General features: G+C 41.3%; 1 protein-coding gene across 5 annotated transcripts in view; it reads left to right on the top strand.

Annotated features, from left to right (window-relative positions):
• Positions 1-4,417: 4,417 nt before the first annotated feature.
• The window catches only part of NEK3 (NIMA related kinase 3), a 26,117-nt gene continuing 10,874 nt past the window's right edge, over positions 4,418-19,660 (top strand). Inside the window, exons 1-10 of one of the 5 annotated variants that reach the window (XM_058686485.1) lie at positions 4,418-4,518; positions 7,330-7,501; positions 10,154-10,247; positions 10,335-10,432; positions 12,120-12,203; positions 12,776-12,843; positions 12,923-13,009; positions 15,071-15,125; positions 17,968-18,168; positions 19,053-19,125. In XM_058686485.1, coding sequence (XP_058542468.1) covers positions 7,385-7,501; positions 10,154-10,247; positions 10,335-10,432; positions 12,120-12,203; positions 12,776-12,843; positions 12,923-13,009; positions 15,071-15,125; positions 17,968-18,168; positions 19,053-19,125 — 877 coding nt within the window. In that variant the 5' untranslated portion in view covers positions 4,418-4,518; positions 7,330-7,384. The other 4 variants (XM_058686480.1, XM_058686474.1, XM_058686469.1 and 1 more) reach the window with 4 other exon arrangements.

Below are 19,660 nucleotides of genomic sequence, written 5' to 3'. Positions count from 1 at the left end.
TACTTTTTTTCATACTTTGTATGAATGGTGCAAAATATGCCATTTTGAAATAAACTTCAAGCTGGCCTGTACTCCTAGCTTTATAATAAGCATACCATATGGTTCATTTAGCCATATAACATAGCTTCAGATACCTCAGTGATAGGGAGCTTGAGATAAGTTGTTCTATGTTTGGACAAGTTTCATAGAGTGCTTTTTCCCTCCCTTTCCTCCCTTAACTGCAGGAAAATCTGTCTCTTTAAATAGTCCTGGTGCTAACCTTTCCAGACGTAGGTAATTGCTCCTTTTCAGGTGCTCAAGGACGGTTATCATGGCTGATCTCAGTTTGTTCCAAGATAAATATCTCCAAGCATATGATATATGGTGCATAAGCTTTAAAGTCCAATGGATCTACATTCAAAATCTCAGCTCCTACCTTCCCCTAAAAGTTATGTGATCATGGAGAAGTTTACCTAGTTGAATCTCATCTTTCTAAGGGGTAAAGTAGAGATCATTCCCTTTGTCATTTTTGTGCTATGTATTATCTGGCTGTCCCCCTGGTTGATTAACCAGAATGGGTACCTGACCCAATCTGGACTGTCAGGTTCCTTTCCATAGGTATTTGGAATCAGGACTGAGAGTCAGTCTTTTCTATGTAGTTATACCTGAAATATGTAAATATGAGGCACTGAGTGACCAAATGAAGGTTGGGGAGCAAAGGTCACCAGTAAACAATGATTGAAGTAACTACAAAGCAGACAGAGACTCTTTTTTTTTTTTAATTTGTTTATTTTGAGAGAGGGTGCGGTGCGCACAGGGGAGGGGCAGAAAGAGGGAGACAAAGAATCCGAAGCAGGCCCCAGGCTCTGAGATGTCAGTGAAGAGCCTGATGCAGGACCCAAACTGAACCCAGGAACCGTGAGATCATGATCTGAGCGGAAGCCAGACGCTTAACCAACTGAGCCACCCAGGTGCCCCACACCACCCTTCTTAAATGTTGCTAGTATTTAGTAACCTTCCAAATTTTTTCTGTGTATTTAACATATACACAGACTTGTACACCTATAGGCACATGTGTATGTGTGGATTTTGTAGGTTTTGTTTTGCTTTGTTCATAAACGGTACCATACTTCATATATGGTTTTACAACTTGCTTTTTCTCTAATTTACTAAGTCATAAGGAATTTTTCATTGACTTAGATCAATGTAACATTAAGACTACATGGGAACTTCGTAACTCAGCTTTTGACACCGTTTACGGCTGCAAGCAACATCTAACACTGAAAGGATCACGGTTAAGAATCAGACTTGAGGGGCACCCGGGTGGCTCACTTGATTAAACGTCTGACTCTTGATTTCAGCTCCTGTCACGATCTCACAGTTCGTGAGTTTGAGCCCCGCATCAGGCTCTGTGCTGACAGTGCAGAGCCTGTTGGGAATTCTCACTCTCTTTCACTGTCTCTCTCTCTCTGTCCCTCCCTGCTTGCGTGTGTGTATGTATGCTCTCTCTCCAAATAAGTAAACTTGAAAGAGAAAAGAGTCAGACTTGAGTCATACCATACCGCTGGGGTTCTAATTCCAGTTTTACCACTTACTAGCTATGGGGCCTGAGACAAAAAACCTCTCTGTGCTCCAGAGATAATAATTGTAACTTTAGGAGTGTTTTGGAGATTGAAATGAGTTGATAGCTGACACTGACCGTTATCTAGTCCTATTCTAAACACTCCACATGTATTGATTCACTTAAAACAATGCCTAGTACCTTGTATATGTTACCTATAGCAACATTTCATTTCCAATCACTACCCAGTTCAGTAGCTCCCCTGCCTGGGAGCCATAGTTTGGCAATAGCTATAGAGAAAAGGGGTCAGGTCTGTTCTATTTCCTCTTCCCCATGCTCACTAGTCTCTGCTTGCTGCTTGTTACCGATTGAATTATATCACACCAAAAAAGTTATGTTGGAGTTTTAGCCCCCAGGACTTCAGAATGTGACCTTATTTGGAAATAGGGTCATTGTAGATGTAATTAATATGAGATAAGACTGGACTAGGGTTGGCTCCTAGTCTAATATGACTGGGAAGGTGATGTGAAGACACAGGGAAGAGAGACAGCATTTTACAAGCCAGAGAGGCCCAGAACAGGTCCCTCTCTGAGTCCTCAGCAAGAATCCTGCTGACACCTTTATTTTGGACACATAGGCTCCAGAACTGTAACAGGATACACTTTTGTGGTTTCAGCCACTCAATTTGTGACACTTTGTTTTTGTTAGGGCAGCCCTAGAAAACTAACACATTCATGGAACAAGATAAAAGAGTCCTTTTCATGACTATTGACACAGGGCAAGAAAGAAAAGAGTTGGGCGGTTTTATGACTTTTGCCCCAGCGCTGTCAGGAATATAAAGTGGTTGAGGTCTGTGCCTGCGGCTTGAACAGCATGAGCATTAATTAGTTCATGGAAACTAGTAGCATTCTGGGCATAGACATGTATAGTAGTTTTGTTTTTGTTTCTTTCATTGAAACTAACCAATGCAGATGTTGCAAATGTTGACCATTCAGAAAGAACATTATACTCCAGAGACCCTGCTCTTATCTCTACATTATAGAATGATAGCATATTAACGCTGCCATATTATGGTGAACACGTTCAGCACAGACAAGTACAGACAGAAGTTGTTCTAATATGTATATATTCTAATACAGTGAAACCTTTGTTTGCAAGCATAATTCGTTCCAGAAACATGCTTGTAATCCAAAGCACTTGTATATCAAAATGAATTTCCCATAAGAAATCATGGAAACTCAGATGGTTCGTTCCACAACCCAAAAATAGTCATGTAAAAATGATAATACTGGGGGACCTGGGTGGCTCAGTTGGTTAACCATCTGACTTTGGCTCAGGTCATGATCTCGCCGTTCATGAGTTCAAGCCCCACTTTGGGCTCTGTGCTGACAGCTCAGAGCCTGGAGCCTAATTCAGAGTCTGTGTCATCCTCTTTCTCTCTGCTCCTCCCCCGCTCACTCTCTGTTTCTCTCTCAAAAAAATAAAAAAAATAAAAAAAAAATTTAATGATAACAAGATTGTAATATAATACAAAATAATAAAGAAAATACAAAATATAAAGAAAAATTAACTGCACCTACCTTTGAAAACCTTCATGGCTGATGTGGGGAGACAACAAGAGAGGAGGGTTATTGTGTAGGACGATTTTCAATATCACTAACAGAATCACGGCTGTCTCTTGGCTCAATGGAATCTTTTTCTTTTTGTGCAGCTTTAACAAGGAACCCATCCAATGACCTAGAATGAAGCAAAGTGTTCCTAAGCTTACTCTTGTATGGAAAAGCAAAGGACTGTCCATTGGTGCTTTGAAGTGACAAAAAAATACACCAGTGCCAGTTGTGGGCACCTTCCAACATTCTGAAAAATCACTGATTTCTGCCAAACACAATGGCCTGAGACCCAGCATCAGAGCATGGGAGACATCACCCACAATCCCAGAGAGAGAGAGAGAGAGAGAGAGAGAGAAGAATCTTTGGCTCAGTTGTGATCATGTGACTTTCAGCATCATGTACTACTCCTATTACAAGACTTAGCTCCTTTATCAAGTTAAAATTTATTAGAAATGTTTGCTCGTCTTGCAGAACACTCACAGAACAAGTTACTCGCAATCCAAGGTTTTACCGTATACCCATTTTGATTTTCACACTACTCCTATGAGGCAGGTCCTATACTCATACACAGAGAGGTTTAATGACTTGCTGTATGAGTTTTCTAGACTTGCCCTTATAACAAATCACCACACAGTGGCTTAAAACAACACAAATGTATTCTCTTCTGCAAGTCAGAAGTCTGGATTAGATCTCACTGCACTAAAAACAAAGTATAGACAGGATTGTGTTTCTTCTGGAAGTTCAAGGGGGCAATTTGTTTCCTGGCCTTTTCCAGCTTCTTGAGTCCTCCTGCATCCCTTGGCTGATGGCCCCGACCTCCATCTTCAGATCTCTCTGACCACTACTCTGCCCCTGTCTTCCACTTGCAGGGGCCCTTGTGATCACTGGGCCTGCCTGGAGAATCCAGTCATCTCCATATTTTAGAGTTAGTTGGTTAGCAACCTTAATTCCACCTGCAATCTTAACTGCCTTTACCATGGAACCTAACATCTACAACTTCCATGGGGAAGGATATGGACATGGGGGTTGGGGGGACTGTTTCCCTCTCCACACTTGCCCAATGTCACTCAGCTAGTAAGGGGAATGCTGGGCCCAAGAAACTGGTCTACATGAGCTGTTCGCTTAAATTGGAGGCAAAACTCACGTTGCTGGAAGATTCTTTCCCCTCAATGTTACTGGCATTGTTCTAGAGCAACGTGGATCAACAATTTTTAAAACGGGCCCTTAGTAGGCCCGGCTACTCCGATAACAGCGCCTCCCGCCCAACCCGGGGACCTTCCTTCACCGGCAACCCGAGAGACGACCTGCTGGGCCCGCCCAGCGGAAACACGCGGAAGCAGAAGCCGGCTCGGGTCGCCGGGGAAGCTGGTAAGCGGTGCCGCCGCCGGGCACGGAGACTCTGGAAGAATGAGCGCGACCGCAGTGGCGGCCTGGGGCCCCTGGAGTGGGCGATGCCCTCGCGCGGCGGGGGCGAGCGGGAGACCGGCTCTCGGCGCTCGAGGATCCACACCCCAGCTCCGCCCCGGGCCTGGGCCGCTCGCCCGCAGGTCCCCTCCCCCCTCTCCCTCGCAGCCTCGGGTCCTTTGGGCGCCCGGCGCCGCGCAGGTGCACCGCAGGTGCAGGTGGAGGACTGCGAGGTGGCGCGGATTCTCCCGGAGGAAGGATTTGGGCGCGGCTGGCCACCCGCACGCGACACCTTCTAAACTTGAATGCCAAGGTTTTGCACCCGTGCTCCCGTTTCTGGCCATTTGCAAATCACTTTTACTAGTTTTTGATTGGGAGAGGCATGCAAAGGGACTTTGTGACGCTCAGAATATACACAGGTCTTTTACTGAAATATGGGTGTTAATATTGAGTAATGGGCAAATATGGGCAGAAAGGACCAAATAAATGCTGGTTTTCAGTTAAGAAAAATCAGTGGTTGCCCTTCCTCATCGGTTACTGTCCATTACATAAAATAAAGACCCTGAAGAATAAAAGAATAGGAACATGGGAAAACTTGGCCCCTTTGTTAAATCGGGTAGTACCAAGAGTCAATTAGAATAGTGGCAAAGAACTTTTCTTTCAGATCCCTGAATATACTGAAAACCTGAATGTTCCTGAAAAGAATTGGTTTTGAACACAATGCATCTAAGTTGGTCAATATGCAGAAATTTCTAGAGTTTCCTGGCCCTTCTATGACACGCATGAATATAAATGGCATTTTACAGGTCCCTGTACTATGTAGGTTTTGGTTTGTGAGTTTTGCTTTACCTACGGAGCTCTCCGTGCCTCATAATTCTTTGTGATGTGATTTTATTTTATTTTATTTATTTATTTAATTTTTTTTTTTGTGGTGTGATTTTAAAACAAAAACAAAACTACAAGTACGCTTTCTAAAAGCTAAGGTAATTCATTCTAGTGAGTTTTTTTTTTCCTACAGTGAAAAAAATCGCATCATCTTTCTAAAATTGTAATAATAATAATAATAATAATAATAATAATAGCTGCCATTTATCCAGGGTCTCCTCTGTACCAGGCAGAGTGTTAGGAACTTTATATTCATTCTCTTTTACCTGTGATCCATCCAGCTAACTGCTTCATCCTAGAAATACAGAAAGGGACACTGAAGTTCAAAGGCTCTACGTATCTCTTCTTCTTCTTTTCTTAATGTTTCTTTAATTTTGAGAGAGAGAGAGAGAGACACGGAGTGAGCAAGGGAGGGGCATAGAGGGAGGGAAACACAGAATCCGAAACAGGCTGACAGCTCAACACAGAGCCCCACTCGGGGCTCGAACTCACCAGCCGAGAGATCATGACCTAAATCAGAGGCTTAACTGACTGAGCCACCCAGCTGCCCCAGTACTTATCTTTCTTAATCCCAGGCATCTCCAACTCAACGTGTCTTAAAATGAACATGTCTCCCTTCACCATGCCTTTCCCCGCCCCTGCCACACTCTCACTGCCAGAAACACACACACACGTACACACACTACCACCACCACCATTGTGGTTTTCCTTTCTTTCAGGGAATGATGTCATTCACCCAGTTTATACCAGAAACCTGGGAGTCTACCTTGTCCCCTTCTCCCAGCTTGTTCCCCATAAATGTATTGCTAAAACCCTTGCCAACTCTTTCTACATATTTCCTTCTTGTTTCTTCATCGCCATTGCCACCACCCTCTTCTACTCCATCATCATTTTTGTGCCTTTTTTATTGTTGGAGTCCCACTCCAGCCCTCAGGCGCCCTCCCCTCTGCGATCCATTCGCTCTGCAGCCAGAGTGAGTGAGTTTTCTAATATGCTCTCTTGATTAAAATCCTTCAGAGACAGCACATTAATTACCCCAAAGAGAAAATCCAGCCACCTGAGCTTGACGTACAGTAGCTTTCATACAAGGCCCTGTCTGCCTCACCAGCCTGTTAGTTTTTTCACTTCCTTGAACTGAACAGTCTCTTTTGCTCTTAAAATATGCCAGCCCCTCTGCCTACATCACTCTTCTCTCTTTTCCTGGCCAACTTCCATTCATCCTTCAGACTTCAGTTCAATACCATTTTCCTAACTCCTCTGGATATTTCTGCCGTGTGCCAGCGTAACTCTGTGAGACTCACCACCCTGCATTTGTTGAGGTCGGAGGTCTCTGCTTTGGGGCACGTGCGATGGCAGGGACCATGCGAGATCAAAGTGCAGTGTTGTCAAACTGCATCTAGCACTGAAGTATACAAACCACGCTTGACCCTTGAGCAACACGAGTTTGAACTGCTCAAGTTCACTTATGCATGGATGTTTTGATAAATGCAGTACAGTTCTGTAAATATATCTTTAAGGTTTATTTATTTATTTATTTAGAGAGAGCAAGCATGATTGAAGGAGGAACAGAGAGAGAGGGAGAGAGAGAATCCCAAGCATGCTGTCGGTGTGGAGCCCAGTGTGGGGCTCCATGCAGGGCTGGAACTCAGGAACTGTGAGATCATGACTGGAACCGAAATCAAGTTGCTTAGCTGCCTGAGCCACCCAGGTGCCCCTGTAAATGGGGTTTTTATTCGGGATTATAAAAGCTGGCATGAGTGTTCAGTGTCTACCTGTTCAATGGTAGACAAGGAATAAATTGCTGTCGTCCTATTAGGGTGATTAGAGCTACTTTGAATTGATTCTGCCTTTTGAAAATAAATTTGTCAACATTTCTGTTTTTGAATACAGGTTGGGAGAGGCTGTGGTGACGGTGCGAGTGGAGGAGGGCTGTGGGGTGCCCAGCATGGATGGCTACTTGGTCCTAAGAGTAATTGGAGAGGGCTCATTCGGCAGAGCCCTTTTGGTTCAGCAAGAGAACAGTAATCAGACGTTTGCCATGAAGGAAATAAGGCTTCCCAAGGTACCTCCTGAAGCAATTAGCTCATGTCGAAAGTGTACATGCAATTTGGCCAGGGAAATAAGTTCTTTTTTTTTTTTTTCAACGTTTTTTATTTTTATTTATTTTTGGGACAGAGAGAGACAGAGCATGAACGGGGGAGGGGCAGAGAGAGAGGGAGACACAGAATCGGAAACAGGCTCCAGGCTCCGAGCCATCAGCCCAGAGCCTGACGCGGGGCTCGAACTCACGGACCACGAGATCGTGACCCGACTGAAGTCGGACGCTTAACCGACTGCGCCACCCAGGCGCCCCGGGAAATAAGTTCTTGAGATTTAACATGGAATTGCTTTTGTGAGCAAAAGATGTAATGAGTTTATTCATTAGCTTTACAAGGTCTTGATATATGTATATATCATATATATATGATATATACATATATATACATATATATGTACATATATATATATATTTTTTTAAGTTGCATTTACTTAATACAACTTATTAAATGTCTACACCCAATGCGGGGCTCAAACTCATGACCCCAAGATCAAGCGTCAGATGCTCTTTTGACTGAGCCAGCATGTATTGATATATTTTATATGAATTTTTGGATATTGTAATTAACAGTAAGGGAGAAAAATAGTCCAGGAGGCAATTGCTGTTGCTTTTATCTCAAGGAATAATTTGTAATAATTGCCAATTTTGCGCACCTAAGAGGGTAAGAATCTTTGCCAACAGCAGCTCAGGTGTCATATTAATGAAAATGGAGCATAAAAATGCCATGAAGAGCAAAAACCTAAAGTGCCAACCTTTGGTCTCAGGGAACGTATTCTGTGGCTCAGTTTTGGGTTTTATTTCCTTGTAAGATGAGGAAGGTGTTGACTTCTCAGTGTTTATCATAGTTGTCATAGAAACAATGTGTCATAGAAAAGAATGTGCCATGGAGGCAGCTTGATAATGTCTTGATCAGGTTTTTACAAAGACATCGTAATAAAATTCTCAGAATTGTATTTCCCCACTGCATTCTTGACCTCGTTTAGTGATTCTCAGGTGGCTTGAGAGTCATCTGGAGGTGAAAACACAGATGGCTGCCCCCCCTTCTGGTTGAGTAGGTCCAGGCGGGCCTGTGAATTTGCATTTTTAAGGAGTTCCCAGATGGTGGCGGTGCTGCTCTGAGAACCCTTATGCTAGTATGTAGTCAATGGCAGTTTCTTAATTGAAAGATAAGTCATTCAGGATTTCGTCCTCGGAGAATAAGTGAGGGGACAGACAGCTTTGGAAGCTTCTTTTGTAAATCATCTCCTTCCATCCTTACCACAGTAACGCATCAGTCTCCTTTTTCATCTGGGCCAGTGGTCTGGAAACATAATGCAGACAGTAAAACATGACAGCCCCAGGTTTTCTTTAAGGATAACTATTGTTAGTGGCATCTTGGCTCCCCCAAAAATTTATGCTCAGGCTCATGTTAAAAAAAATGTTTTAGGGGCACCTGGGTGGTTCAGTCAGTTGAGCGTCCGACTTTGGCTCAGGTCATGGTCTCACAGTTTGTGGGTTCGAGCCCCACGTTGGGCTCTGTGCTGCCAGCTTAGAGCCTGGAGCCTGCTTCGGATTCGGTGTCTCCCTCTCTCTCTGCCCCTCCCCCACATGTCTCTCATGTTTTTATTTATTTATTTATTTATTTATTTATTTTTATTTATTTATTTTTGGGACAGAGAGGGACAGAGCATGAACGGGGGAGGGGCAGAGAGAGAGAGGGAGACACAGAATCGGAAACAGGCTCCAGGCTCCGAGCCATCAGCCCAGAGCCTGACGCGGGGCTCGAACTCACGGACCGCGAGATCGTGACCTGGCTGAAGTCGGACGCTTAACCGACTGCGCCACCCAGGCGCCCCTGTTTTTATTTATTTTTGACAGAGAGAGAGAGACAGAGCAAGGGCAAGTGGGGGAGGGGCAGAGAGAGAGGGAGACACCGAATCCGAAGCAGGCCCCAGGCTCTGTGCCGTCAGCATAGAGCCCTAGGAGGACTTGAACCCATCAACTGTGAGGTCATGACTTGAGCAGAAGTCAGACCCTTAACCGACGGAGCCACCCAAGCACCCCTCTTAGACTGTATTAAAACTGGTTTATATTCTATGTTTGTAAGGATATAAGGGGTCAGCTTAAGCATAATACAGCCATAATTAAAAAATCACCACATTTTCTCTTAAGAGTTTGATAAACATAAGTTGGGTCAAAGTGCAGTGCTTTAAAACTGCATCTAGCATTGAAGTATACAAAGCACGCCTGACCCTTGAACAACACAGGTTTGAACTGCATGGGTCCACTTATATGAGTATTTTTTTGATAAACGCAGTATAGTAGTATAAATGTATTTTTTCTCCCTTGTGATTTTCTTAATAACATTTTCTTTTCTTTAGCTTACTTTATTGTAAGAATACAGTATATAATACATAAAACATACAACATGTGTGATAACTGACTGTGCATGTTATTGGCAAGGCTATTAGTAGCTACATTTTTGGGGAGTCACATATCACATGTGGATTTTCAATTGCATGGGGGCCATTGCCCCTGACCCCCGTGTGGTTCAGAGGTCAACTGTATACTGTATTGTTGTAAATCTATCTATTTTAAAATGAAGTATTACATTTATGGTGTTAAATCTTTTTCTAGTCTTTCTCTGGTACACGGAATTCTAGGAAGGAGGCTGTTCTGTTAGCCAAAATGAAACACCCCAATATTGTTGCCTTTAAAGAATCATTTGAAGGTAAATATGAATTCCCCCAAATACATGCAATGTAGAATTTGATTTGTGGCCACCAGGCTTTCCTAAAGAGTCTTCTTTTTGTTTTAGCTGAGGGACACCTGTATATTGTGATGGAGTATTGTGACGGAGGGGACCTCATGCAAAAGATTAAGCATCAGAAAGGAAAGTTGTTTCCTGAAGATATGGTAAGAGACTGACTTATATAGTTTCTCTCAAGGTTTGGAAGCAAACTTTCCTTGTAAAATTTGTAGAAGTTCAAATAAAGGCATTGTACCTGTGTTACCTGATACACTTGTTAGATTCACACTTGTTAGAAACAACTCATTTCCGTTATCAGTGCTACAGCTTTGTGTTCAAGATCTGTTTGCCTGAGATATCTTTAGGAAGTTAAATAGATATGTTGATAAAATATCAACATTAAAAAAATTTTTTTTTTAATTTTAAAGAGGGAGAGTGCAAGCGAGGGAGGGGCAGAGAAAGAGAGAGAGAATCCTTGGCAGGCTCCACACCCATCGCAGAGGCCAACACAGGGCTTGAAGCCACAACCGAAATCAAGACCTGAGCTGAAATCAAGAGTTGGGTGCTCAACAGACTGAGCTCCCCAGGCACCCCTGTTTATGAAATATCAAGGAATAAAACTTACGTGTTTAGAAGAATTTCAAAATTGTCTGATTCATATATTGCCCTATATATTTAAAATTCACAAGTGTGTTGTATTGAAATTTCAGAAGGTGGGTGGATTTATTTTGCATTACAGGATCATCCAAAGAATGAAGCGTAAATTCCTTTTTCTTGACAGTATATATTCTCACTCTTTTTCCTTTTACAGATTAGCACATTTCCTTAAGTCTAGTACTTCCTGCCTTTTTAATGGAAACTTGTGTATTAAATACTATTGAAATGAATTGACTAAGGAAAATATTTAAATAAACAACCTTAATGAGATTTAGTTTGATTTAGGGAATAATGCATGTTATGAAAGTATATTGGTATAAATATTTTTCATTTAGAAGTTGTGGTATTAAAAATATGGGTTCCAGAGAAGGAAGTCAGCCTTGACTTCAAAGGAATGAATCTCCATAGCAAAAAAGAAAAAAAATCGGGGCGGCTTGGTGGCTCAGTCGGTTAAGCATCTGACTTCCGCTCGGGTCATGATCTCACAGCTGGTGAGCTTGAGCCCCATGTCAGGCTCTGTGCTGACAGCTCGGAGCCTGGAGCCTGCTTTGGATTCTGTGTCTCCTTCTCTCTTTCTGTCCTTCCCCCCAGTCTCACTCTGTCTCTCTCTCTCTCTCTCAAAAATAAACATTTAAAAAACATTTTATTTTTTAAAAATTAAAAAAAGAAAAAAGAAATCAGTTTGACATTTAAACATAGGCTCCCTAGGCACCTGGAAATTCTGAGTACTATTGACTGGGGATTTATGAGCAGAAAATGCTGACCTCACAGGATTGTTGACAATAGAATGAAATCCTTTAATGTTAACATATGAGCATTCTGACAAAGTAAATGAAAATCTGACATAATGATTACAAAAAGGAGTAGTGTATTTATTCCTTAGTGGTGAACTATCTTTATATACATATTTAAGAAATACTTTTATTTGGTTGAATTCAAGAAAACCATAGCGAGAGTTTTATGGAACTAAGTTGTTATTTAGATCATATGTAAGATGATGAAACATGGGCTTCACGGTTTTTCTGAATTTCTCCAGGCAACATTGATCTTAGTTGAACTATGTAAATTTTAGGAGTTCTGTATTTACATTATGGAAAACCCAGGTCAACTAAGGCCTAGAGACGATTCTTTGGGATTTGGGGTTAACACAAACCAGTTATTGCCTTCCTGCAATTATTGCCTCCTTTTTCCTTCCAGATACTTAATTGGTTTACACAAATGTGCCTTGGAGTAAATCACATTCACAAGAAACGCGTGTTACACAGAGATATCAAGTCCAAGGTAAGTGGAATACCTTGTGGGGCCTAAAAGCAAAAACAGAAACAAAAACTGTTCCACTCAGTCTTTTTTCTGTGTTATTCTGTTTCCTTCTGGGACATTTTTATTTAGCTTAGAAATATTTGTCATCCTAATATTTATACAAGCCAGATAAGGTACTACCTGAAAAAGATCATTAAATCTCTTTAGTAGTATATGTTAATATGATCCACACTCTCTTTGCGACTGCTTACTGTGACCATATGATCTCTGATGGAAAATGGTCAAGACCTAGACCAGCCACACGGAGGCATCATGCTGACACAGGCTCCCAGGCGGTCCATCAGGCTCTGCTGATACAATCTTAAGCTCACTTGTTTGATTTCTAAGCAGGGATCCTGAATTTCCAAGCAGGGGAATATGTAGCTGTCAAGAGGGTATCTTGTCCTTTTGTGTTCCACTCAGGGACTCAGCTGTCAGCATCTCTCCCCTTAATCTCTGTCATCAGTGGGCTTTGAAAGACAGCTTCTCCAGAAATCTCTGCCTTATGTGTGAATGATGGAAGACATAATCTGAGGTCTTCTTTTTTAACGCAGAATATCTTCCTCACCCAAAATGGAAGAGTAAAACTGGGAGATTTTGGATCTGCCCGTCTTCTCTCCAGGTATGTACTTCTGTAGCAATCAAAACCTCCATTCTTCAGGAATGCTTTATAATCATTCTTTGCCTTTTTATGGTTTCAGTCCTATGGCGTTTGCTTGTACATATGTGGGAACACCTTATTATGTGCCCCCAGAAATTTGGGAAAACATGCCTTATAACAATAAAAGGTAAGTAATGTATTTAATTCGATGCAAGCATGACCGCTTGGCGACAGGCACTGCAGCCTTCAAGTGAAGTTTGATCTTTAAAATTACATATTTGAAAGCAATGTAGAATGCCCAGGCTTCTAAATGAAAGTCACAGTTTCCCAACTGTTTTAATCAGAGCTGAAAGGAGCCAAAGGTAAATGCTGAAGGAAAGGCTAGTCATGTCTAGGGACAGTGTGAATGATAACACTGCTTCTCACACTCTGCCACTCCCACTTTTGAAAATCCCAAGGCACAGGTTACAGCTCTGCCCTTTACATCAGAATGTCTGGGGGTGGGAAGCAGGCATCAGTAATTTCCAGGATCCCCAAATGATTCCGATGTGCAGCAGAATTCGGGGACCACTGGGTTATGTCAATGAGTTAACATTACAGGACTGGATAATGAGCACTTAAACGATAGGTTAATTAAATATAAGGAGAGAATATTAAGGCCTTATGGTTTAAAAAATAATATTTTTCTGAATACAAGTAATACGTGCGCATTGATGGAGTGGATGAGCAGGGAGAATTTTGGAAATAGAGAGATATATAAGAAAGGATATGACTGTCACTTTTTCCCTGCTATTAATAACATTTTGGTGTTTTTTCCATCCATTCACTTCCCCCCCAAACCTAGTTTATGTACTCTATATGCAAGTTGGCTTCCTGCTTTTTTTTTACTTTACATTATATCATATTCATTTCACCATGCATTTAAACTCTTCGTTAATAGTGTTGTTGATCTAATGATATATTTCCAATTTTCAGCATCACAAACAGTATTGTAATTAATATACCTGTTGTGTCTAAACATAGGTCATTATTTTCTACACATTCCTGGCATGAATTCCTAGAAGTAGAAACACCTAAAGGCTCTTGTTACCTTTTGTCGAGTTGATTTCTGGAAAGGCATGATAATCCATACTGAATAGGTTCCTTTAAGAGTAAAATTGAGTGAATTGGGAATAGAACAGCTGTCCAGGAACTTATGAGGACAATTGGGGAAATTTGAGTTTGGACAAATATTCAATAATATTACTGAATTAAGGTTACATTTCTTAGACGTGATCATGGTTTTGTGTTTATGAGGGAGAGTGTTCCTTGTTCTTAGGAGATACGTATCAACATGTTAGGGGTGAAGGCTTTGCTGTCTGCAGTCTTATTTTCAAGAGGTTCAGATTTATATGGAAGAGGGCAATAGCCTGCAAACGTGGCAAATGTTAACATTGGGGAGTCTAAGAAAGAGCATGCGGGCATTTACTTTTCTGTAGGTTTGAAATTAAAAAAAAAAAAAAGTTGGGGGAAACGGTTGCTTAAAGCCATTAGTTAAAATGCAAAGAACATCACATAGAAAAAGTCTGGGGCATGGCAACTAGGCAGCGAGAGTGATGGAGGAAAAGGGGATGCTTCGTATGCAGAAGGGTGGGCGTGTGGAGCAAACTAGAGAAGTCAGTTTTCTGATTTTTGAAGAACTGTTTTGTGGAGGGATGAGTAGGCTTATTCTCTTTGTTTAGGTATGTGGAGCTAACACGGGGTGGTGAGGGTTCCCAAGAGACACATTTTAGCTTCTGATAAGGAAGACGGCCAGCCCACAGAGCCAGCCAGCAGGGGCGTGGACCCCACCCGAGGTTGAGCGCTGTTCATCAGGGCCTGGGGCTGTACACAGGTCTGAGTGGGAGCTGCACTGCATGACTTCTAAAGTCCTTCCAACTACGCTAGTCTGAGTCCACAGATACACCCTCTTGTACCACATGCTGCTGAAATCATACCGGAACCACCCTGATTTGGGAGGGTAGGGGCTGGGGAACAGAGAGTTGTATTGTGAACATTCCTGTTAGTAAATATCTAAGTGTTAGACCAAAGTTACCATATAGTTTATTTTATTTTTTTTTATTATTTTATCATATGTTTTATTTTAATAGCTAGAAATTACTTATGACACCTATTCTTATTAAAGGTAATATTTCATTTTTTTTTTTTTTTTATTCCACATATTCACTCATAACCCATTTGTCATTACGTTGCTTCTTTATGCTTCCAGTGACATCTGGTCCTTGGGATGCATTCTGTATGAACTCTGTACCCTTAAGCATCCAGTAAGTATGGTGTGCAAAATGGAAAAGGCAGCCTCTTGTAATGTCTGGCTATGTCCTCAGGAATGTACCAGATTCCACTTGGCAGTTGGCTTTCCTGGGTTAATGTAGGAGTGCTGACCGCATAGACTCCATCTTTGGCCTTCCGTCTTGTTCTTCCCTCTGGCTCACAGCTGGCACCACTTTAGATAACTGCCTTGTGGCCTCACCACCATGCCCCTCACTCCATAAAAGCTGGGGGTTAAGTCAGCATAGCTGGGGAGAAGGGGTGAAGAATGGGGACAGAGAATAGTTGTGTAGTGCCTGGATCCACCTCCTGCCTCACCCGCCCGCCCATCACCCCCGTCTGTAAGTTACCCTGCATAAAACTCAGTGTAAATGGTACCGAGTGACTTGCTTCGTTTTTCAGTACTAAAGTACCTTGTCAGTCTGGAGGATACATTACTGACCCTCCTCCAGCTTCTAGCGGATGAATTCATACACAAGTTTTCATTCCATTGGTATCACCTTTGCCTTGAGCCCCTTTTGTAGCATATACTAACAGGAAATTTCCAAGATTTAGTTTTTGTAGTTGTATGTTTGGCTTGCCTGCTTGACTGCCTTCTTTCCTTCCTTCCCTCCTCCTTTCCTTCCCTTTTTCCGCTATTCTCAATTTTTTTTATGTTGGTAAAATATATATAACATAAGATTTACCATGTTAACCATTTTAAGTGGCACCGATTACTTCACAATATTGTGCAGTCATTACTACTACCTATCTGCAGAACTTTTCCATGGCTCCAAACAGGAAACTCCGTACCCATTAAACGATAACTTCTCATCCCTGTCCCTCCCCGCCAGCCCCTGGTGACCTTTAATCCACTTTTTGTCTCTGTGAATTTGCATATTCCAGATAGTTCATGTAAGTGGTATTACACAGTACTTTTCCTTTTGGGTCAGAATTTCATACCTTTCTGTACTGAATATTCCATTGTGTGTTTATACCACGTTTTGTTTATCCATTTATCTGTCGTTGGAGATTTGGGTTATTTTCACCTTTTGGCTATTGTGGAAAAAATTATTTTTATATTTATTTTTTCAAGATATTTTAAGAAATAATGTAGCAAAGAAGAGGTTAAATGACTTGCCCTGCTTATTGAGCACTTGTTTATTAACACAGAACTAACAATACCAGTCCCTGTTAGGTCTTAGCCTTGCGTAGTAATAAATTCTGTTCTTTGGGCACAGATTGAAACTTGGCTCTAACCAAGCATTTTTTCAATTTTTAATTTTTAAAATTGTAATTGAAATATGGTTGATATAGAGTCTTGTATTAGTTTCAGGTGTACAACATAGTGATTCAACTGTTCTATACAATGGAAAATGCTCACCGTAAGTGTAGTTACCCTCTGTCATCACACAAAGTTATTACAATATTATCGACTATATGCCCTATGCTGTACTCTTCATCCCTGTGACTTATTTATTTCATACCTGGAAGTCTGTGCCTCTTAATCCCCTTCACCTATTTCACCCATCCCCATCCCCCTCTACCAAGCATCTTTACAGACGTGCTTGAGAACATATGAGAGTGAATGAAGGAGAAAAAGCCTTCACCACCATTAGGTGAAAGGAACTCACAGTGAAGGCACATGAGGGTAAGAGGCTGTCTTCCTTGAATATGTGTGGTTTATAACGCCAGCTGCATGATTAGAACAATTTGGGAAACCTTAAAAAATGGTGACGTCTGGGCCTATGCCAGACTAATCGAATTAAAATCCCTGATTGTGTCTTGGATGGTAGTGGTTCTAAAACAGTTAATTCTAATGTGTAGCTCAAGTGGAAAACCACTGTTGTATACAAATAATTTTTAAAATTCCAGTATCTTATTTAGGATTATATTCTTTATTCCCCTGATTTTGTCTTTTTTTTTTTTTTTTTTGTAGACTTTCATATACCTGTTCGTATTTTTTTCTAGCAAGAATAAGAATTCAGGAGTGTAGGGCCTCGATGTTCGGCACACCGTCTGTTCTCTCATCTGCTTTGAGGCAAAAGTAGTTCTCCAACCTTCAGGAAATGCAGAAACGTGGCGTAATGGTTCCAAAGCAGATTCACGCTTATGTTTCACTACCTGAATTTTTCTCTTGTAATATGTTGATTTTTTTCCTTTTTCATATCTTCACCTGTATATTTCATCCATAGCGTAGTGCCCTTCCAAGGCAGAATGCCAACATGTTCTTACTTGAGTATTACCGGGGCTAACCAACATCTAATCTTCATTCCAGTGTCTATTATGCAGTAGAGATTTTTTTAATGTTTTTCTGGCATGTCATTTTGTATCCCATTCTATTGCTTATCAAATTTTAAAAGCTACTTTGATGACATGAAAGGTAAAAGGGATTTGGCAGTAGAGGTCTAAAGCTGGAAAAGTCTGGAGTACGCATCACAGGGGGGCAGGCCTGGGAGATTTTGAGGTTCAAAGGGATGTTACACTTATCATAAGGCTGTTAGTACTGTTGAGTTCTTAAAGAGCTACACGTATGTGTTACTTGGATTTTTAAAATATGTTAAAAATGTGTATCTGCAAACACATTGATTATGAGTGAGAGAGTACCCAAAGCTGGCACTGATGCTAAGACTTTCTCTAGGTGGGGAAGTTTTGCACTTTTATGCTTACCTTTCTTCTGAACCCAACGTAAGATTTCAAATAGTACCTTAAGGAACCCCCTCCCCCAGGAAAAAAAATGACCAGGCAGCAGATACATTTATAAAATTAAAATGATTCATGAGAATTCAGTTGAGCTGGTAATTTCTTACTTCTCCTCTCCCCTTGTATCTGCTCTTACAGTTCGGTTTTACCTTTTAGTTTCAGGCAAATAGCTGGAAAAGTCTTATTCTCAAAATATGTCAGGGGTCCCTGAGGCCACTGCCTTCTCAGTACTCCTGTGAGCTGCAGCATCTGATCAAGCAGATGTTTAAGAGGAACCCCTCACATCGCCCTTCTGCTACAACACTTCTCTCTAGAAGTTCCTTGGCTCGACTTGTCCGCCAGTGCTTACCCCCAGAGGTATGATATGTGTTGGATCCGCTGTGAGCAGTTTTCGAGTGTGGTAAAGTGATTTGTTATCTTTTAAACACTGACATGTTGTACATGCTTATAAAGATGCAAATAATGCAGAAGTGTATTAAAAAAATACACACTTCCTTTCCTTTCTTCTCTCCCTTCCGCAATGCTATTCCCTGAGAATAGAATAGAATCACAGAATCTGTCTGTGTAAGCTTTCAGATATTTTTCTAGACCTATAGAAACATCTACTTGTGTGCCTAAATGATATGTATTTTCTAAATGGCATTTTTTTTTTTTTAATTTTTTTTTCAACGTTTTTTATTTATTTTTGGGACAGAGAGAGACAGAGCATGAACGGGGGAGGGGCACAGAGAGAGAGGGAGACACAGAATCGGAAACAGGCTCCAGTCTCCGAGCCATCAGCCCAGAGCCTGACGCGGGGCTCGAACTCACGGACCGCGAGATCGTGACCTGGCTGAAGTCGGACGCTTAACCGACTGCGCCACCCAGGCACCCCCTAAATGGCATTTTTACTTCCCTTTTTTTAATTAGAAAAGTTTTTTTAATGTTTATTTATTTCTGACATAGAGAAAGAGAGACAGTGAGTGGGGGAGGGCAGAGAGAGACACAGAATCTGAAGCAGGCTCCAGGCTCTGAGCTGTCAGCAGAGCCCGACGCGGGGCTCAAACTCACAAACTGTGAGATCATGACCTCAGCCAAAGTCAGATGCTGAAAATGACTGAGCCACCCAGGCACCCCAGTATTTTTACTTTTCAACTGTAAATATGATTGTGGGGAAGAATGTTGATAATTAAATGACATTATGGCAATGTCTATAGAAAAGCCTATTCCACATCTTTAAATTCTCTGCTTTAAATTTTCAGATCATCACAGAATATGGTGAACAGGTATTAGAAGAAACCAAAAATTCCAAGCATAGTACATCAAGAAAAAAAAGTAAGAATTTTGGACAGCTTATTTTTTGCTCAGTGTTCTTTTAAAATGTAGTATAACAAAAAATAAAAATATGATTTTCAAGTTACTGGAGACAATTTCAGAGATACTCCTAAAAGTCAAATTTTTCTTATTGCTATTTCTGATGTAATTCTGTACTGACTCTTGTATATTTAGTCTGCTAGGAATCAAAAAGCCTAGTTTGGAGATTTTAGGGATGTGAAGATTGTTCTCTGTTTCATTATTAGTACCATGTTTACTTTGGTCAGGTAGAAGGCTTCTGTGGGCTAGCCTAGGAATACAACCATGAAAATGCAATGTTAATCTTCTAGGAAATTATCCCCAAGTTTCCAAAGAATCATCTGGTAAACAAAATTTTAAAAACAGCCTTTTCGGAAGTTGGAACTGTCCACATAATGGCTGCACAGAATTTCCATACGTGTTTAGTCAATCCTGAACAAATTTCAAATGTAATTTATTGTCTCTTTGGAAATTGTCATCTCTTAATTTTTTCAAAGCTATTATTGTCCCTTTTATT

Source organism: Neofelis nebulosa, chromosome 1 (genome assembly GCF_028018385.1).
Source record: "Neofelis nebulosa isolate mNeoNeb1 chromosome 1, mNeoNeb1.pri, whole genome shotgun sequence".
Classification (NCBI taxonomy): Eukaryota; Metazoa; Chordata; class Mammalia; order Carnivora; family Felidae; genus Neofelis; species Neofelis nebulosa.
This window is presented reverse-complemented; position numbering and strand designations above follow the sequence as displayed.